Raw genomic sequence first — 20272 nt, 5'->3', positions numbered from 1 at the left:
GAAAGTCCCCAGAAAAATTTACCTATAGAGAAAGCCCCCTTTAACTGATAGCCTTGATTAAAGTCCAGAACGTTGAAAGATTATAGACTTTGGAAAATGCAAATGTTCTATGTTCAAGGCCTATGATTTGTTCAAGACCTATGATTTAATCAAGACCAAAATCACGCAAAAAGGCTCTGGGACTCAGAACATGAGTCCTGGAACCCGCGTCCACGCTGCTTCTACTTGGCACCCTTTATACAACTTCCCAGATGAAAACAGTAACTTAGGCCTGGCCCCACAAAAACCTCGATCAATAATTCCGGTGGAGTTCCGGTTTAGTTTAAGGAAGGACATGGTTCAGATATAGACTAGGACGTAGGCAGAACCCCATGAGGTGCAAACAAGGCACATACTTCAAGCTAGATTAGGACGTTTAAGAGGGAAGTGTTTTGTTTTAACTAAGGATTTATTGCCATAAACACATTCGACCTGTACTAGAATGGGCCTTGGAGAGTGGAGAAAGCATCAAGTTGTTTAAATCAATCTGGGAGTTAACACGGCGACTCCATCGCTAAACTCGTCGCCAAGTTCCCTCCCCGGTCCCGTCCCTGGGTGTGTAAGTAGCCCGTACTCCTGCCCCGGGGGAGAGCGATGGGTCCCGACCCTCAGGTGTCCCCGCGGGCTGGGAGGACGTGCTTTCCGCTAGGTCCTTTCCAAACCCGCGCGGAGCTTCGGGCAGGGTGGGCCGGGGCGGGGCCCGGGAGCTCGGCAGGAAGGGCCGAGGGCGGCCCCGGAGGGCGGAGGGAGGCCGGGGAGGAGAGTGGCGGTTGGTTTTATTGTTTCCTTTCGCCCTCCTCCTCCCGCGCCTCGCCCCGGCGTCACTGGAAAGCCTCCCGAGCCGCCCGGCAGCGGGTTATTTATAGCGCGGGTGGCGCGCGCGTCACGGAGCCCGGCCCGGCTGACGGGGCCGCTGACGCGCTTGGCCGCGGGGCCGAGTCCGCGGGGCTGCACGCGGGGACCAGCGACAATGGGCTTCTGTGTGTGCAGCTGCCGCCGCCGCTGGGGGCCGGGGGAGGGGGGCGGGCGGCCGCTCCCCGACCCCTCTCCCTCCCGCCCGCGACCCCCGAAAGGTAGCCGGCTTCTTCTGCCCCTGGCAGGGCCCCGCCAACTGCTTTTTCCTTTTCTTTCTTTCTTTGTTTTTTCTTTTCAAATGTTATCAGTAAGTTCTCCTTGCCCTAGCCTCCGCTTCCACCTCCCCCATTTCCCCTCCCTGCCCCACAACCTGACTAGAGAGGGGGATTTAGCCGGCCGGGGGCGACCACTTTGTGCGTCCCGGAGAGCGGGACCCGCCCAAGGCGCGCCCAGCGGGGGAAGCGGTGACCGAGGGGCCGGGAGCGCCGGGCAGGTAACGTATCCAGGACCTGGAGCGGGGGCTTTGTTTGGGGTCGGGGGAGCGGAGTAGGGTGGGTGTGGACGCCGGGCGGCCCTTCTGGGACTCCTGCCCCCACCCCGCCCCCTTCAGCAGCGCGCAGGAAGCCAACCTGGGTGTGTAGCGCGAAGAGCGAAAGAGAAACTTCTGCGTGACTAGCTCTCTCCAGAGAGGCCGAGATAATGGAGGACCCCCGCCCCCCCCACCCCGAGCCGCCCCTCCCCCGCCCGTTCCCACCCTTCTCCTCCCGCGGCCCCAATGCCGGGGACTTTGGAGTCCCCCCCCCCCGCCCGGCCCCGCGGGTTCTGTCCTCGAACGCCCCCGCCCTGCGGAAGGAGGGGCTGGCGAGGGTTTTAGGGACTTCCTGAGATGCGGAGACCAGCTCTGAACCGTCTCCTTTCTGCAGCCGGGAGCTGGGAAAGCTTGCTCCGGAGCCTCTCGCACGTGGCAGGCAGGCAGAGAACTTGCTGTGCCTTCTAGGAAATTGCAATCGATTTGTAATGCAGTTTCGCTAATTGGGAGTTCAAAATTAAACTTTAATAAAGCATTTGTGTCGTCTCGTCTAATTGTGAAAGCTTCCATCCGTCCTGGTAGATAGACTCTAAGTCTCAAGTTAATGGCGCTAAACTAGATCCCCCCCCCCCCCCCAAGTACAATTCCGTCAGGCGGCGTCGGCACAGCTGGATTTCCGTTAGGTACAGATGTTGCTAATGGCAGCTTAAGCACGAATGGGCAGATAGCATACGGAATGCAACATGTTGCCATATGGTTCCTTTAGCCTTTCACCTCCAGGAATATCAATCACATATATTCTGGGAGGAATTTAATGACTCTCTGAACGGTAAAATGAATTACCTGGTACAATTTATATCCCTTGACCTGATACGTTATAACAACAGGAAGATAGCATCTCACAGTTCCTGTGGTATAAATTGAACTACAGAGCTACATTTCAAATTTTACAACATCTACTTGTAGTTTGAGGGGCTCTGTCAAATTATTCTGGCTGTAAAATCCGTTTTTTGTATTGCCCCCCAACTCTGGCTGATAGAAAATTTATAAAATTTAGCAAAACTGTTGGCAACAGCTGATCAGATACTAATCGATGAGGGAGAATATGACTTCAGAGCTAGTTACTTAAGAGCAATCTTTTGGAACACCATACTTTAAGAACCCAGAAAATTAAAGGACCCCTAAGAAAAGTATGTATTCTGTTAGTCATTTCAGTGTAACTCCTAAATCCATTTATTAACTATTTGAAACTCTGGGTTTTTATACTTCAGTCATTCCTTAACTTAGGAAAGTAACTTACAGAAAAATGCTCAGGAATATGAAATATAAGAAGGACCTCCTCAGCAAACTAGTTTCTATACCTCCTTCCCCCAACACACTCAACTGTTTTTACTTTAACTTGAATCCTGTATGTGGTGGTATAGGTCGTTTGTTTTTTTTCCCCCATCAACAAGACAGTGACAGCATACTGAGGTTTCTGTTAGATCCTAGTGGAATGATTTCTGTAATATTTAACAAGCCTTAAAAAAAAATCCTGGTGACTAATAAAATGTTTAAATAATTGCCTCTAATTTCAGATTATAAACATGGTTGTCTTTTACTGTATCACTCCTTTTTCTTTCACTAATGCAGAGAGGCAGCACTGAAAAACAAATAATTTAAGGGTAAAATAACTTGCTATAACTTTTTTTTTTACTTTTACCTATTAAGGAATATCTGAAAGCTATAGACATACATCTTTTAAAAGATTTTGCTTCCAACAATAGGTAAACCATATTAATTCATGTGAACTGATACACTGCAAAATATACAAAATAGACATAGTTTGAAAATGTATAAATTTTCAGTCATGTCAAATTTCAGAATCATTTTGAAATTACAAGATAATATTTCTCCTTTTTTCATTTTCTAATGGCTGATAATTCGTTATCTAGTGCTTGAGTCAGGGCAATCATTTTAATATTTATCATATAAGATATTTTGTGTATATAAATGGCAGAAAATTTTATACAGAACAAATTAAGATCTGAGTTATGGCAACCTTTAATGGACATTGGTTTTGGTAATCTTTTAGTGGCTGAGACTATTTCTCTCTGTGGCATCAGCATTTGATGAGTTTTAACCTTGATCAGTGGTGAGCTTGTCAATAATGACTCCATCTCCAAGACTTCTGAATAGGCAGGGAGTGTGTCCTTTAATCAGTCACACAGAACTCACCTTATAAAGCTGTTATTGTCATGAGCAGATATTGCAGGCTCTTTTCAAGCCCCGTGATTATTAATGTGGTCCTTCTTCAAAAGCCAGGCTGAAAGTCCTGCTGTGATTCATTTCAGAATGCAAGTGCATTAGTACATAAAATCCTAAGCAGCAATATTTGCTTTTTCTCAAGTTATAATATTACATACATGTGAGCAATTTTGGGCCCATTTGTAGATAAAAACTGTGTATATTTGGCATACATATACAGTAACAAAAACAAGATACGTATCTTGCATCATGATTTATTTTAAATGAAGATTTGATGGATGTCCATTGTTACTCTAGATAAGGTGGCTGGCTGCCAAGGCGATCTCGTTGGAAAGTACTAGCATTGTTAATTGCCTACCAGGGAATCACTTCTATTTTTTGATCTCCCAACTGCACCTACCTCTTTCAATATTGCCCTTCCATATTGCTAATCTGGAGAATTTGTTTGAATTTGAAAACTTTAAAAAATGTGTTTGCATTGGCCAAGATTCTCACCAGTGTTTCTGGTTGCCTGCTCCTTTACAGTCGTATCTTGAGCGGGCATATATATTGTAATTGAAAACAAAAAAATACTATTAGGACAAGGTATTATTTCCCCATGCTCTAAGTAATTTTAATTGTGTTGTAACCCTAACTGCTTTCTTATTTTTCATTTTGAATGTGTTTTAAAATATTTAAGATAGGACAGATATATGCCTTTCTCAAGGTACCATGGGACCAGTTATGGATAGGCATCAGGCCTCTAATAGAACACTTCATTCCAGTGAGTGGGAGTGGGGAGGAGAGCCATCAGGAAAAGTATATAGTCCCACAGCCCTAGTCCTGTTTGCCTTTCAAATTCAAAACCCACGTTGCTGCATTGGAAACTTGTTTCTCTCCTTTATAGCCTTTCGTTAAAAACAATTTTTTTTTTAACTGTCAATCTGTAAATATTTAACCAGCCAAGCAGGAAACAGTCTTTTATTCTTGACTATATGCAGTTTTGTTTTTATCTGGGTTAGTGTGAGGGCCATGTAAATACCACATAGAAATTTGTTTCAGTTTTCCTTACTTTGAAGAATGGCAGAAGCTTCTTTAATTAATCTTGTTCTCTTTCATGTTCTGTATTCAGATACTGAAATACAGTATTTTTACACATTTATAAGATTGTGTTTGCATTTTTTAATTTATGTTTCTTTTTTTAAAGCATGTAGCCTTGAATGTTTGTTCTACTTTTTTTTTTTCTTCACATCATTACTCTGGTACTGCTTGATGTAACTTGATTAGCTCCCTCCCCAGTCATGATTGGTAATTAAAATAGGCATTAAAATTAGTCACTTAGCAATTTTGCTGTTCAATTGGCAATTAAATTACTTAATTGCAATTAAAGTCCTAATTTTAATTGGCAAAATGATAGATGTAGATTTAAGATAATATGTATAAATACTTTAATAAGTGTCTATATAAGGATTACTTAATTACTCAACTTCAACTTTATGCTGTTAACTTTAGAACTTAAAATTGAGCAATGAAATTTATATTACATCTATTCAAAGGATATGGTAATTAGATTTATTACTTATCACTATAAGGGTCCTTACTATACATTACTTTTGTAGTGTTCAAATTGTAGGCTTGATAATTGCAGAATTATGATGGAGAAAAGGGCATATATGCCTTTGTCATGATATGTCAATACCATATCTTCATTTTTTATTAAATTGAGAGGTTTCTATATGCCAGTTAGTCTGAAGGAAAAAATCAAGTGGTTATTTTATCATTAAAGGTAAAACAGAAACTAGCCAGCCAAATATAAGAACTGATGCAAAGTGTATGTATTTTGTCAACTAAAAGAAAATGTATATATGTAATACTGTGATGGTTACTAATGTTCTTAGCTACTTTCTGAATTTCAAGTGTCCTTGATATTTTCTTAGCTTATAGCAACTTATTTTCAGAATCTTTAAAATGTCTTTAAGGACTTTGTCCATTTTAATGACACCCATGTTTACTGAAACTAGCAATGAAATCTAAAACCAAAGTTAACCCTTCCTTGCTTAATCAAAAAAAATTCTTACCTAAGAAAATATTGATGGTTGCCAGGGGCTGGGAGAAGGGGAGAATGGAGAGTTAATGTTTAATGGGTACAGAGTTAGTTTTATAAGATGCAGAGTTGTGGGGAATGGATGGTGGTGATGGAGGCACAACAATGTGAATGTATTTAACATGACTGAACTGTACACTTAAAAATGTAAGATGGAAAATTTTATGTTACGTGTATTTTACTACCACCACCACAACAGAAAGAAAATATTAAATGATTAATTTAAAAGCAAATATTTAGGAGATAGTTACTGAGAGTCAAGTATTAGAGAAAAGATGAAGTGTTTTTATTATGCAAAATACTTTTTGAGTGGCATGAGGTTTTACCATATGTTCAGTTTTATAATTTTAATTTACAAGTAGATGCTTCTAGAAAAGAAGAGTGCTGCTTTCTTCTGCACATCTTTACCCATTTGTAGAAGTGAGTTCTGAATCAAAGTAGGAAATAATTTTTAAAGTCTTTGCATTAAGTGATTTTGAGTGAAAAATGGGCTGGGTAAAACTGAGTAAAAGCCCCAACTACCCAAAATATGAATTATCAGCTAAGCAATTGACTTATTCCCTAAGCATCTTATAGAAAAGGAACAAATGATTGGTTACTTAATATCTTATTAATGCAAATGAAATGGCAAAAGCAAGAAACCAAAACCTTCCATATTAAAAAATGATTTTGTGTTTTCAGAAGCTGATTTTTTTTCAAGGTGAAAATTTCTTTCTTTTATCACTAATATAAAACTTCCTGCCGAATGGCAACAAATGCCATGAAGTTTGTCCAAATATAACTTAAAATGTATCTCATTTTTATGCTTAACATAGGTTCCATTAGCTACTTTTATTATGAAACATCTTTAGTTACCTCGATTCTTAATAGCATAAAAGTTGTGTCTGCTTATTATATTTGAACTGTAAGGGCCAAGGGCTACTCTGAGTACATTTTGGGATAATAGCGAAATCCCCAAAGGCCCCTTTCCCATGCATTAAGATAGAAAATCCTATGGAATTAAATCCATGTTTGCTCTCTAAATTATATCAAAAGCTCAGTTTTATTAAGTATAATCTTCCTAGCCATGCATAAAATAAAATACTTTAGTTTAGATGTATCATTTCTTCTTTAAAATAATTTTTTCTATACATGTACCAGTATGTTCAGCTTAGTATTGGTTAATATCATAAAACATAATATAATAACATTACTTTTCTAAATGCTTTTTCTGAGGTTATATAATACTATGTATATATATATTTATTTATGTAACATAGTTGATTTACAATATTGTGTTAGTTTCAGGTGTAGAGCTTCAGATTCTTTTTCATTATAGGTTATTGCAAAATATTGAATATAGTTCCCTCTGCTACACATAATATATAAATCCTTGTTTATCCATTTTATATATAGTGGTGTGCTAATACTGTATACTGAGAGAAATAATTTTGTAATTTATTTTAGTTGGTTTGAAAAGAAGGAGGTACTTATGGATAGGACTAATTTTTACTCCTATTTATTTTAAATTCTTAAGAACACAGACCTTCATTTAGGGTTGCTTTACATATTTATACATGGCAATGATTTAAAGTTATATCAGATTCTGGGCCCTGAAAAAACATTATTGTATTTTAATTGAGTTATTAAATAGTTTGTATTCAAGAATTTATTCATGTTCAAGAATCTTGAAGGATTACAGTCATATAAATGCAGAATTTTAGTTTTCTTTAGCCTAAAGCATCATTTTAACATTTTCTAAAAGGTTGTTCAATTCTACATTTTGGTTCCATTATATGTGTAATTAAACCTCTATGCACAAAAGCATACTCTTATGTACTAGCAAATACACCCACAGGAATCCTCTTCTAAACTATAATTTATTTAAACATGTAATCATAGGATTTTAAAACATGCTTTCATTTTTCCAAACTATATGCCAGTTTGAACTGCTTGGTGATAAAATGAGAGATTTTATTACCATTTTGATTCTTCTCCCTCCTGTGACCTAACAGTGAGCTAAACATAGGCAGGAGGAAATAAAGAAAATCTACTGTGAACCTAATTCCAGTGTTAAACTGTTTCCCTTTTTTGAGAAAAATAGAAGAGAATCAAAGATTTGTACTTATTTATGAATTCCAGCAGAAAATGAATATTTGGGCCTGCAGCAAGCTCTCCTGGGGCTTGGCCTAAGTAGTAAATAGCTAGCTTTGTGCGTATGTGCGTGTGAGTGTGAGTGTGTATGTGTGTGGGGTGCATCTTCCTGAACGTTGTGGAGTCAGGCCCCCTACTGACAGGATCAGTCAATTACAGGCATTGCCGGTTCTCCTGAGACTTCTTCGTTCCATCAGAATCTGGTGGGGACACAGGAGTCTGGAGTTTTGAGCGTGGTCGTTCTTTACACTTTCTAATGTCTACTGGATTCTTTCCACATCCAGAACATCCGAGTCCTACCCAAGACGCCAACCCAGGAAGCAGCTTACCTAATACTTGGTTTAAGTCGGTTTATCAGTCTTGCATCCGGTGTGTCCTCCTAAGAAGACACGCTTCCCAGGAACTAAAACAGGAATTTCTGAAGAGAAGAATCTTACGGATTGTAGAGTAGAAAGGGAAAAGCCACATCCCCCCCCCATTTTAATTATATTTATTCAGTCCATTTCTAGTTACTAATCATTCTTATAATAAGCTGCTGTGAAAACTGCCTCTTGATCTTGGGTGCCTTAAGACTTGGGCAAAGGCTCTGTTATCAAGAAGCCAGACTCGACAGGTTGCTATTATAGAATAACGCATCACATTACAATGTTTGTCTTCCTTAGAACTCACTTTAAGAACTCCAGCACACTTTCCCACTCTCTGGGAGAGAATTTAGAAATTGTCCGCAGACTCAACCCAGGCTAAAGCCAAGTGTTTTTTAATGGCTTAAGGGAGGAGGAGCCTGTGGAGGGAACATAACTACTTAGATCTGCGTATTTGTGTATGGAGAGGGATGGTTATAACAAAGTTCTCCCGGCCTCCGCTTTCCTAGGAATATATTAAAAAATAATAACCGCCACCCCAGCGTGGCTGCGCTTGAGTTTCCGACTGCCTGAAAATAGCTGCTGGGAGCCTGGCCCACTGCTGGGATCAAGGAAAGCTCCCCCAGGCCGCGCCCTGCTCCCTCGCGGAAGGGGAAGGGAACCCGGGAGGGCGCCACCAAGCTGGAGCTGCTGCTATTTTGGGCCCAGCCGGGCGGGTGCGTCAATGCCTGCGCCCCTGCGTCACCGCCACCCCCACCCCTTTCCTTCTCCCCTGCTCTCCAAACTCTCACTTTTTCCCTTTCGTTCGCGTGGAATCGCTGCTGCCCACAGGGCGCTGACGCTACCCAGCTAATAAGCTATTCTTCGCCCTCCTCCCCTCACCCCTCTACTCACACACCCTCACCCGCCACCACAACATCCCCCCCAACACACATACACATCACACACACACACACACACACCACGCACACACACACACACACACACACACACACACACACACACACACACACTTCCTGGTTTTATTTTTTTCTCGCGCCCGCTAGGGCACCCCTGAGCCTCAGCGGCAGCGGCAGAAGCAGCGGCAATCGCAACATCTGGGGGAAACTTAAGGTGGTCACGTAGGTTTTCCTGAGGCTGCGGCGCAGAAGAGCCTGCGGCTTCTCGGGGCAGCCGCGGGGCATCTGATGGCTTCGCCTTTCCGGCTGCCGGGAGCGGGCAAAGGCGGGGGTGCAGATTAGGGCTGAGGGGCTGGGGACGCGGAGAGTTCCACGGCCCTTTTGGCCGGCCAGTACTGGGAACACCAGCATGGGGGGTGATGCAAAGGGGCCCCCGTAGCCTGGAAGCGAGCCACGACGAGGGGGAGGGGCGGCTGGAAGTCTTCGCGGGCGGAGGAGGGGGACGCCTCCGAACCTTCCCTCCCCCTGGTTCCTCCCCCAGCCCCATGGAGAAGCCCCGAGGCACGCCAGCTCGGGCCCAGGGTGCGTGAAGGGGGCTCGCTCCCGGGAGAAGCAGTATTTCTTTGCTAGAAAGCGCCCTGCGCCCTCAGCGTGGAGGGTGGACTGACTTGTGAAGCCGAGTCGGCGGCGACTGGGACCGCCCCCGGGGGTGCCGCGAGCTCGCCGCCCGCCAGGCCCCTCTCCTGGGAGGGCTGTTTGCACACACCGTGCGCTTTGCAGAGATCTCACCCCTCCCCACGCCTTCCCCACGTTCAGTCTTTCCCTCTTGGCTCTCCGATTGAGGCTATGAGAGCCCTTGTGCTTCAGAGGAGGGTCAATTTATTTCTCTAAACCTCGGGGAAAGGTACAAGTTGATGAGCACCCAGGAGTGTCAAAGTATGGCAAAAGGTGAGACTTGAGCACCTATCTGCAGAAGGCACACCTGTTGCCTGCTGCTCGGCTGCATTGTCTGCAAAAGGAAAGTGGGAGACTTCGGGGATCCCTGAAGGGGTGGGTCACTGGCTACCCCCTCCTCTCCCCTCCCTCCTCTCCCCTCCCCTTCTCACGCACCACGTCCTCTCTTGCACGTGAGCACTACAAGGAAAGAAGGAAACAGAAAATAGGCCCTACCCACTCCCCTCCACCGTGGGGTGTGTGTGTGTGTGTGTGTGTGAGAGAGAGAGAGAGAGAGAGAGAGACAGACAGACAGACAGAATATGAATATGCCAGAGGTGGAGAAGGCCAGGGACAGGAAAAGAGAGAAAATGGGGGTGCGCTGGGCTAGGGAAATCCCACCCCTAGTGCCTGAGCCTCTGAGCATCTTGTGTCATGGGACATCTGTACGCTTCCGCTAATGGGGGTGACAGTTGTGGGTGGGTGAGGTTAGGGAGCTGCCAGGCACACCCCATCTCGTGCGATTTCAGGTGCTGGCTACCTGGCCCACGCCTGGGTTCCCTTCCGCCCGGGTTTTTGTTGCACCCTCCTCCACGTGTGAACTACCAGGCGGTAGCGGCGGCGTGGGGGTTGGGGGGGAAAGTGAGGTGAGATGCGGTGCTGCGGGCTGCGCAGACCTGAGTGGAGAGGTCACACCTCTTTCGGAAAAAGAAAAAAAAAATAAAAGACCTAGCTGGCTACCAAGGTGAACCCTGAACGGTTCCCACCTTAAAATCAGCCCCACTCGTGACGTCAGGTCGGAAATATACCAAAGCGAGCGCGGGCCAGGAGTCTGGGGAGCGCGGCGGCGCGGCGATTGGGCGGCAGGCCGCTGACGCGCGCTGACGCGCGGAGACTTTAGGTGAATGTTGGCAGCGGCAGCGCGAGCCACATAAACAAAGGCACATTGGCGGCCAGGGCCAGTCCGCCCGGTGGCTCGCGCTAGGCTCCGCGGTCCCGTTCGCCTGCCCAGCCGGCCGCCTTCCGCTGCTCCCTCCCGGCTCTTGGCGTCCCGGCTCCCTGTGCCCCTTTCGCCCACCCCCTCCCCGACCCTGCCACCCCGACTCCGGGAGGGAACTGCACTTCGGCCGAGTTGAATGAATGAAGAGAGACGCGGAGAACTCCTAAGTGAGTAAGTGCAGCCTGTACAGCTCGCTTTCTTTTATCCTTTCTCCTTTTGCCCGTCTCTTCTTTCCGCTTGTTGTGGTGCAGGTTCTCTGGAAGTGGGCGCCAGAGGTGCGGAGCGCGAGTTGGATGGGAGGATGGGGAGTAGGTGTGCGCAGCGACAGAGGCTATATGTCGGAACTCCTGCTTTGCTACCCAACAGAGGCTTCCAGGCTCCTCACTGGTGGGCGTGGAAGGGAGGCTTGCATAGTTTGGGGAGCTGCGGACTTGCCCGCAGAAATGTGTGCAAAGTTTGCTCTTAGTGCGAATGATTGTTGTCTTTGGACTCGGAGACTCCAAGTTCTGCGTATACAAGGGCCTTGGACGCTGCCCACAAAGTGACAGGGAGAAAGAAAGTTCTTCATTTTATGTGTTGCTTGGGAACTGTGTCACCGGGACTGGTCAGCGTGCCGATGTTTCCTGGGTATTGTTGAGTAAGGGGGTGGAGGGGCGCGGTTGGTTGTTAGAGTGTCCTATTACTAAGTTGCTTGAAATTTCTGGTTTTGACATATGCCGCGTTTGTGTGTGTGAGTTTGTCAGAAAGAGAGATAGAGACAGAGAGACAGAACAGAGTACAGTTATGAAGCTGCGAAGTTACCAGAGGGTTAACGTCCAACACAGGCATATCTGTCATGGGCTATGGGGGTCGAGTCTCCTTTCTTTCTACTTTTTCTGGTTACTGTCCCTCCCCCATGTAGCAAGATTATGAAGGGATTGGGGAGAACAGAAGGATTGGATGCTTGGCTTTCTTTTTCATTAGTAATAAAATTGTCTATGCTCTAGAATGTCTTCCAAGTGGGAACATCTGAAAATTACTAGGACACAATAATGCCTTGTTCCAGCAAGTAGGCAGATTGTGGAAGGCTGGATAGGGAAGGTGTTCAGATTGCTATGCTGAGAGGCGCTTCTAACACTGGTGCCAATATTGGATAAGCAGAATTTACCTCTCTCTGCAATTGACCTAAGATGCTCCTAGAAAAATAGAGTCCCCTCTTTCTACCCCTTGACCATTAAAGATGAAAGACAAATTTCCTGGAAAAGTGAATGCCAGTTCACCTGTATCCCCAAACCTAGTGCTCCATCAAAAGCTCTTTGGAAATCCAGATGTTTCCATTCAGATTGCCTTCAGGGCTACCCAGGCCTTGCTAACAACATTTTGCAACTCCTAGGGGTGGAGGGAAAGATTGTTTTTACATTTTATATTCTTGACTTCTACTTTCTACCTCCACCCCTCCTAAAAGAAAAGCTAATTTCACCAAAGGAAAAAAAATCAAGAAGCTTCAATGCTGTATTTTATTAAACTCTAGTTTCTTTTTATTCAGTTGTGAATTAAACTAAAAGGGAAGTGACACTTCCTTCCCACTGCCCCCATACAGACCCTAGCAAAGGGGCCAGTTTACTTCATCATAAGTATTAAATAACTGCATGGAATACCTTTCCTCCTTCAGAACCCTCTCTGCAAGGATTTACAGTCAGTAGGTGAAATTTTCTGTTGTTTCTAGCCATGTCTTTTACATATTCATTTTAACTGCTAAGTTTGATAAAGGCTACACACTAATTTCCAATAAAACAATCAAGGAGGGCATAAAAAGGCCTGCCTGGTGATACAGATGCCCAGCCAGATCTGTCCGGAAAGTCACCCTGAGGCTTCCTGTATGTTTATTTCAGGGAGGAGATCCGACAGGCTGGGCTCTCCACTGCTTTTCTAAAAATCTTGGAAACTTTGTCCTTCTTTGAATTACGACACTGTCCACCTTTAGTTTTCTCGAAAACGCCTGTAACTCGGCTGAAGGTTAGTGCAACTTTTTTTTTTCTTTCTCTCCCCGGGGTTCCTTAAACGTCAAGAAACAGGGCAATGGGATCTTTCTCAGCAAGCCCTGTAACTTAAGTTTTTCCCGACCCATCGCCTTCGGGAACAAGTTTCTCATTGTGCAATTCAACTTTATTTCCAGATTGAGCTTGCTGAACCAAAGCTTCAGAGGAAAGGCTCATTGGAGCGGGATTGTCCATGAAAGTGGATGAAGGGGGAGGTGTTGGAAATATCCGGGAATGGAGACCCTCAATAGCTTTCCAATTCTGGGTCTTTATTGGATCAGTCTTTCCTTGCCCTGCACTGTTTTGCCTCGCAGTATTCGCGCTCTCCGCCCTTCCTCTCGCGCCCCTACTCGCTCTCTGACCACCGCGGGCTGCCGGTGTAGCTCCAGGTGTACCCGAGCCCGGGAGAAAGTGTTCAGTTGACCAGGCTGAGTGTATATTACCCTGTTTCATTTCCAGCCATGCCTTGTGTTCAGGCGCAGTATGGGTCCTCGCCTCAAGGAGCCAGCCCCGCTTCTCAGAGCTACAGTTACCACTCTTCGGGAGAATACAGCTCCGATTTCTTAACTCCAGAGTTTGTCAAGTTTAGCATGGACCTCACCAACACTGAAATCACTGCCACCACTTCTCTCCCCAGCTTCAGTACCTTTATGGACAACTACAGCACAGGCTACGACGTCAAGCCACCTTGCTTGTACCAAATGCCCCTGTCCGGACAGCAGTCCTCCATTAAGGTAGAAGACATTCAGATGCACAACTACCAGCAACACAGCCACCTGCCCCCTCAGTCCGAGGAGATGATGCCGCACTCCGGGTCGGTTTACTACAAGCCCTCCTCGCCCCCGACGCCCACCACCCCGGGTTTCCAGGTGCAGCACAGCCCCATGTGGGACGACCCAGGCTCCCTCCACAACTTCCACCAGAACTACGTGGCCACCACGCACATGATCGAGCAGAGGAAAACGCCGGTCTCCCGCCTCTCCCTCTTCTCCTTTAAGCAGTCGCCTCCTGGCACCCCCGTGTCTAGCTGCCAAATGCGCTTCGACGGGCCTCTGCACGTCCCTATGAACCCAGAGCCGGCGGGCAGCCACCACGTGGTAGACGGGCAGACCTTCGCGGTGCCCAATCCCATCCGAAAGCCCGCGTCCATGGGCTTCCCCGGCCTGCAGATCGGCCACGCCTCGCAGCTGCTCGACACGCAGGTGCCATCGCCGCCGTCGCGGGGCTCCCCCTCCAACGAGGGGCTGTGCGCCGTGTGCGGCGACAACGCGGCCTGCCAGCACTACGGCGTGCGCACCTGTGAGGGCTGCAAAGGGTTCTTTAAGGTGAGCCAGGCCGGGGGCAGAGGAGGCAGGTAGGGGCCCCCTAGTGCCCAGAGCCTCGGAATGCGAGCTCCGCAGTGGTGCAGGCGCCCAGCCCCAGCTGGTCCCGGACCGTCCGATTCCCGGGGTCCGCGGAGGCTGCCCTGCCGCCGCCCCGGGTCTTCGGCGGGGGCTTCTGGTGCCTGAGAAAGGGAAATAGGAAGACAGACAGACCGGGGTTGCATCCCCCGCACGCAAAGGAGCCGGCAGGCCCCCGCCCGAAGTTGCCGGAGCCGAATTGGAAGAGGGTCATTTGCATGTGCTAGGAGCTGTCTTCCCTGTTCAGATTGAAATTGGTTAGGACAGAGAACCGTGTCTGAGCTAACCAAGTGGAACAGAATTCCCTATGGTCAAATTAAGTGATCTCTTTATTTCGCCATCCTGATTGAATAATCTTATCATTTTAAATAGAGAAGGTCTCTAAGGAATGTAAATAATATGAATGCCCACGGATTTGTATTTACTGAGCGTCTCCTTCTCCTTCTCTTGGCATATAAAACACAGCAAGGAGCGGCAAGGTTAGCTCAAATGTTAACGCTATCAATTTTCTTCTGTTAAATGCCCTGGGGGAGGAATAAGAAAAGACAGAGAAAGGAAAAGGAAAAAAAAATAATAAAGTAGTTGTGTATGTGTTTGTTTGTGGAGAGGGAGTGGGGATCCTGGCCATTCAGAAATTGTCTCTGGATTCCCCGGGTTGTTGGATTTTCAAGAGAAAAATATTTTTCTTCGGCCTATATTATCTCCTTTTGCAGCGCACGGTGCAAAAAAACGCGAAATACGTGTGTTTAGCAAATAAAAACTGCCCAGTGGACAAGCGGCGTCGGAATCGCTGTCAGTACTGCCGATTTCAGAAGTGCCTGGCTGTTGGGATGGTCAAAGAAGGTAGGTTGGGGCAAGTAGCCCACTCCCCAGTCTTCGCCTTTGGGCAACCGCTGCTCCTACCCCAACCCCACTTTCCACTTTTCAAAGCCGAAGCGGGTTGGGGGGCTCTCCTGCTCCCCACTACCGGCCTCTGGCCTCTAAGACCCACCAGCTGCCTGCTTGCCCATCCTGCCCTAGAGAAAGCCTCCAAGGCCCTTCTCGCCTTGAACTACACGACCCATTTGGAAGAAGACATAAAGCAACCCTGCATTTTTAAATTTTTCTCCTCAGTAAAGTCTTTACAAGCAGTGGGGCCCTGCTCTGCCTGCCGGTGCCCTGCGGCTGCGGCCTTCCCCGGGGAGGGGCCGAGGTGGCAGCTGGGTCCAGCGCTCATCCAGCTGTTCCTTTGCAGTGGTTCGCACGGACAGTTTAAAAGGCCGGAGAGGTCGTTTACCCTCGAAACCGAAGAGCCCACAGGAGCCCTCTCCCCCCTCGCCCCCGGTGAGTCTGATCAGTGCCCTTGTCAGGGCCCATGTCGACTCCAACCCGGCTATGACCAGCCTGGACTATTCCAGGGTAAGAAGCTGGCGGGGCGTATCATGTGGACAAACTGACAGATGGGCAGGACCCCTTCCCCCCTCATGACTAACCTCCAGACCCAAGGGATAAAGGAAGCAGGCAAGACCATGACTTCACAGTTCTGGGCAGGGCCACAAAAGACAGACCTTGTTGCTGGGGGTGTCGACAGGAGGCCAGGGCAGAGGAAGTAAGAGAGGACAGGCCACAGTGGTGAAATCTCTGTGAGGCCCCTTCCCAGTACCACTGTGCACACACGAACTCGCACGGTAATGCCTCTGATGCCCAAACCAGAGGCTATGCAAAATGCTCTGCCTGGGGGTCCATCCCCAGTCCTTCAAAGAGATGCTTTAATCCTCATCCTCTCTGGCATTGTCAGGGAGAGGGATGCCTGCTTGGTGGTGGTGGTGGGGGTGGTTGGGGAAGGGGAAGAGAGAGGGTATAAGGAATGGTAGTGGGTGGGGGATCAAGTGGTCAGATTCCTCTTACCCCAGCTGTGAGGAATGTGTGGGCTTTAATTGAAGGAAATATGTCGGGCAAACCTAGAAGCCACTGCAATTTTATTAAGATTTGCAAAGGGCGTCTCTGCTTGAGACCCACTCTGGGACTGGCATGAATACTAACGTGTCAATTGTTTTGTGGAGATAAGAGTGAACGTTTCCCAGGGCTGGTTGGCACTGTATTTAGTCTGTATGGAAATGGTAATTTACATATTTAAAGCAGCGACCTCATAGCACCATCCCTAATTGAATTAATTGCCCCGGAACATCTAATTTCCTTACTGGTCAGAGAGAGGTTTAATTGTTATAAAAACCTGGCTCCCCTACTAGAAACGAGGTTAGCAATTTCACGGGTTATATATTTTAGAGAACCTCATTAAGTGCTTTTTAAAATGAAATTCCAGTTCCAGGCGAACCCTGACTATCAGATGAGTGGAGATGACACCCAGCATATCCAGCAATTCTATGATCTCCTGACTGGCTCCATGGAGATCATCAGGGGCTGGGCTGAGAAGATCCCGGGCTTCGCTGACCTGCCCAAAGCAGACCAAGACCTGCTTTTCGAATCGGCTTTCTTAGAACTATTTGTGCTGCGATTAGCGTACAGGTAATGGAGAGAGCAATCCAGGAAGGCTGGGAATGGAGGAAGAGAGGTATCAAGAAAGGAAAAGAAAGAGAAAAATGGAAGTAAAGTGGGGGGAAGAGGGAAGAACAGAATGGGAAGTGAAAGAGGGAATAGAGGGAAAGGGGAGTAGATCAAAGGAAGAGAAAGGAAGGAATGAGCCCAGAAGCCTTGAATGAGTGGGATGGAGGTGGGATAGGGGGCGTTCTTGATTGTTATGAAATTAAACCCTTTCAAGGTCCACTGGTCTACATTTTATTAACTCTTCGGTAATTAGGTGCCTTTTAAATCCCTCATTTATTGCTCTTCAAGTAATTAGTTGTTTAGCTTCTCTCTCTCTCTTTTTCTCCCCTCTCTCTCTTTGGTATTAATTGCAGGTCCAACCCAGTGGAGGGTAAACTCATCTTTTGCAATGGGGTGGTCTTGCACAGGTTGCAATGCGTTCGTGGCTTTGGGGAATGGATTGATTCCATTGTTGAATTCTCCTCCAACTTGCAGAATATGAACATCGACATTTCTGCCTTCTCCTGCATTGCTGCCCTGGCTATGGTCACAGGTCAGTACCACAGGCACAGGGCACTTCTCCTCCAGAACTGCCCAGCGGGATTCATCCCGGTTTCCCCTTGCTGCCGACCCTCCCTGATCCTGTCAGCTAGCTAACTGCTTTGTGCATTCGCCTTTTGTTTCTGATTGTGTTTTCTGCAGAGAGACACGGGCTCAAGGAACCCAAGAGAGTGGAAGAACTGCAAAATAAGATTGTAAATTGTCTCAAAGACCACGTGACTTTCAATAATGGGGGCTTGAACCGCCCCAACTATTTGTCCAAACTGTTGGGGAAGCTCCCAGAACTCCGTACGCTTTGCACACAGGGGCTACAGCGCATTTTCTACCTGAAACTGGAAGACTTGGTACCACCACCAGCAATAATTGACAAACTTTTCCTGGACACTTTACCTTTCTAAGACCTCCTTCCATGCACTTCAGAGGAACTGGAAAGAAACCTAAAAGTCCAGAGGGGGCAAGTCACAAGGGCAGAGAGATCCCCCTGAGCTGCCTCAGCTCTAGCTGGCCCCCACCCCTCCCAGACACCCCCAGCCCCTTGTTCCCTAAAGAAACAAACAGACAAACAAAAACAGAAACAAAAACAAAAACTGTTGCTATTTCCTAACCTGCAGGCAGAACCTGAAAGGGCATTTTGGCTCCGTGGCATCCTGGATTTAGAACACGGACTACACACAGTGGTATAAACTTTTTATTATCGGTTTAAAAATAATTTTATTGTTCAGAAGAAAGATTACTAATGTGTGATGGAAAACGTTTGGCCATGTTTGGTTGTTGCAGTTAAGACAAATGTAATACATATACACACATATATACACACACCCACATCATAAGGGGACACAAAAGTATTGCCCTTTAAAAGACTCCAAAGTTTTCTGCTGTAAAGAAAGATGTAATATATAGTAAAACTAAATGTTGCGTGGGTGGCATGAGTTGAAGAAGGCAAAGGCTTGTAAATTTACCCAATGCAGTTTGGCTTTTTAAATTATTTTGTGCCTATTTATGAATAAATATTGCAAATACTAAAAGATAAGTGTGTTTGCAAAAAAAAAAAAATAACTACACAAAAAAGGGACAAGCATGTTGATTCTAGGTTGAAAATATTATAGGCACTTGCTACTTCAGTAATGTCTATATTATATAAATAGTATTTCAGACACTATGTAGTCTGTTAGATTTTATAAAGATTGGTAGTTATCTGAGCTTAAACATTTTCTCAATTGTAAAATAGGTGGGCACAAGTATTACATATCAGAGAATCAAAAGGGACACATAGTGTTTGTAACACCGTCCAACATTCCTTGTTTGTAAGTGTTGTATGTACCGTTGATGTTGATAAAAGAAAGTTTATATCTTGATTATTTTGTTGTCTAAAGCTAAACAAAACTTGCATGCAGCAGCTTTTGACCATTTCCAGAGTGCTTATAATATACATAACTCCCTGGAAATTACTGAGCACTTTGAATGTTTTTTTTTTTTAATGTCTAAGATTGTCAGTTAATATATTACTTTATGTTTGAGTAAGAATTTTAATATTGCCATATTCTGTAGTATTTTTCTTTGTATATTTCCAGTATGGCACATGAAATGAGTCACTGCCTTTTTTTCTATGGTGTATGACAGTTAGAGACGCTGATTTTTTTTTCTGATATATTCTTTCTTTGAGAAAGACAATTTTAATGTTTACAACAATAAACTATGTAAATGAACCAAATTTTGTCTTCTTTCTGGGTCAGGTAAAAATGATGACTAAACAGCAATATACCATAGACAGAATTGGAGATTGATTTAAGTTAGATCACTTATTCAACAACTGAGTTTCAAACTGACAGCCTAGATGTATTCTGGCAAAAGGAACTGAGGAACTGAACTAATTATCCAGAGGATCCAGTACAATATTTTTCCTTAACCAGAATATTCCAGTGTGGTAACCTACATTTATCAGAATCAGTTGAGAGTATGTCAGCTCTTCTGTTAGCTTTGCTACTAAGTGCAGCTTTCAGAAGAGAAGTTCAGGAAAGCCAACAGCTTTTGAAGTTTTGCAGGGTCCCAAGTCCTGTCAAGTTTTTGTCTTGCACAGTGTTTAGAAAGTATCTTCTTAAGACTCAGAAAGCCAACACAGATTTTAAGTGTGTTGTATGCAATCTCTGACTTTGCCAATTCCTCTACTTATTACTACTGTAAATGATCTTGGAGGAAGAGCCAAGCATTTGGGCCCTTCGGGCCTTGGGTCGGTGGTCTTTGGCATAGAGCAGAACTCAGTAGAGGCATTTCTTACAACTTTCTGTTTTCCTCCTTCAGTGGGTAGTGATGAGCTTCAATTTGCAGTTTTAGAATAGTATTTCTGCCTTAAAAGTCTCTCAGATAAAGACTAAAATATCCATTTGTCAAGTCCTGGGTCTCGTCAGCTCCAAACAAGATATACATACCACAGTGTCTAGAGTTTCACCCAGCGCCAACTTTTAGCAAAGAAAGTAACTAATGCTGTAGAAGCCACTTCTGGTCTGAACTTCCTCTCAGTGACCTGGTCCTTGGCCGTTAGAGGTCCAGCCAGTTTCTCCTCAGGTCAACTGTGAATTGCTAGAAAGCACAGGATGGGGGACTGTCTTCTTCACTGACCCTGTGAATTTCAGGTGGCCTCAGGGTCACTGAAATTTACTGAGAGTGTTATTGTTTTTAAAATGCAGAGTTAG

At 45.7% G+C, this 20272-nt stretch overlaps 1 protein-coding gene and 1 long non-coding RNA gene across 10 annotated transcripts; both read left to right on the top strand.

Moving 5' to 3' along the window:
• The first annotated feature begins 770 nt into the window (after nucleotides 1-770).
• Nucleotides 771-2337, top strand: LOC116663629. Its single transcript, XR_004319867.1, has 2 exons — nucleotides 771-1387; nucleotides 1505-2337. It is a non-coding gene; the product is annotated as an uncharacterized LOC116663629 (long non-coding RNA).
• A 6857-nt stretch (nucleotides 2338-9194) lies between these two features.
• Nucleotides 9195-19288, top strand: NR4A2 (nuclear receptor subfamily 4 group A member 2). 9 transcript variants are annotated; one of them, XR_004319866.1, is made up of 8 exons: nucleotides 9197-11247; nucleotides 12952-13075; nucleotides 13558-14423; nucleotides 15212-15341; nucleotides 15733-15896; nucleotides 16801-17003; nucleotides 17517-17574; nucleotides 17724-19288. XR_004319866.1 is itself a non-coding variant. In XM_032479464.1 (8 exons), exons 3-8 carry the CDS (start codon nucleotides 13560-13562, stop codon nucleotides 17978-17980), a joined length of 1797 nt encoding a protein of 598 aa, XP_032335355.1. In that variant the 5' UTR covers nucleotides 9201-11247; nucleotides 12952-13075; nucleotides 13558-13559; the 3' UTR covers nucleotides 17981-19288. The 9 variants fall into 9 exon arrangements, 7 of the variants coding, with proteins under 7 accessions (XP_032335353.1, XP_032335357.1, XP_032335355.1 ...); XM_032479464.1 differs by having other exon boundaries at nucleotides 9201-11247; nucleotides 17396-17574; XM_032479468.1 differs by having other exon boundaries at nucleotides 9201-11251; nucleotides 13736-14423; nucleotides 17396-17574.
• Nucleotides 19289-20272: the final 984 nt, after the last annotated feature.

Source organism: Camelus ferus, chromosome 5 (assembly GCF_009834535.1).
Source record: "Camelus ferus isolate YT-003-E chromosome 5, BCGSAC_Cfer_1.0, whole genome shotgun sequence".
Classification (NCBI taxonomy): Eukaryota; Metazoa; Chordata; class Mammalia; order Artiodactyla; family Camelidae; genus Camelus; species Camelus ferus.
Note: the sequence above shows the minus strand (reverse complement) of the source record. Positions and strands in the feature narration are given on the sequence as shown.

What these genes read in the sequence shown, in the direction of transcription:
- NR4A2 (XM_032479462.1), top strand. Translation starts at nt 11,217, where the DNA reads ATGAATGAAGAGAGACGCGGAGAACTCCTAA. An exon ending in GAGACGCGGAGAACTCCTAA is followed by an intron (nt 11,248 to 13,557) that starts GTGAGTAAGTGC and finishes TTTCATTTCCAG; the next exon opens with CCATGCCTTGTGTTCAGGCG. An exon ending in TGTTGGGATGGTCAAAGAAG is followed by an intron (nt 15,342 to 15,732) that starts GTAGGTTGGGGC and finishes GTTCCTTTGCAG; the next exon opens with TGGTTCGCACGGACAGTTTA.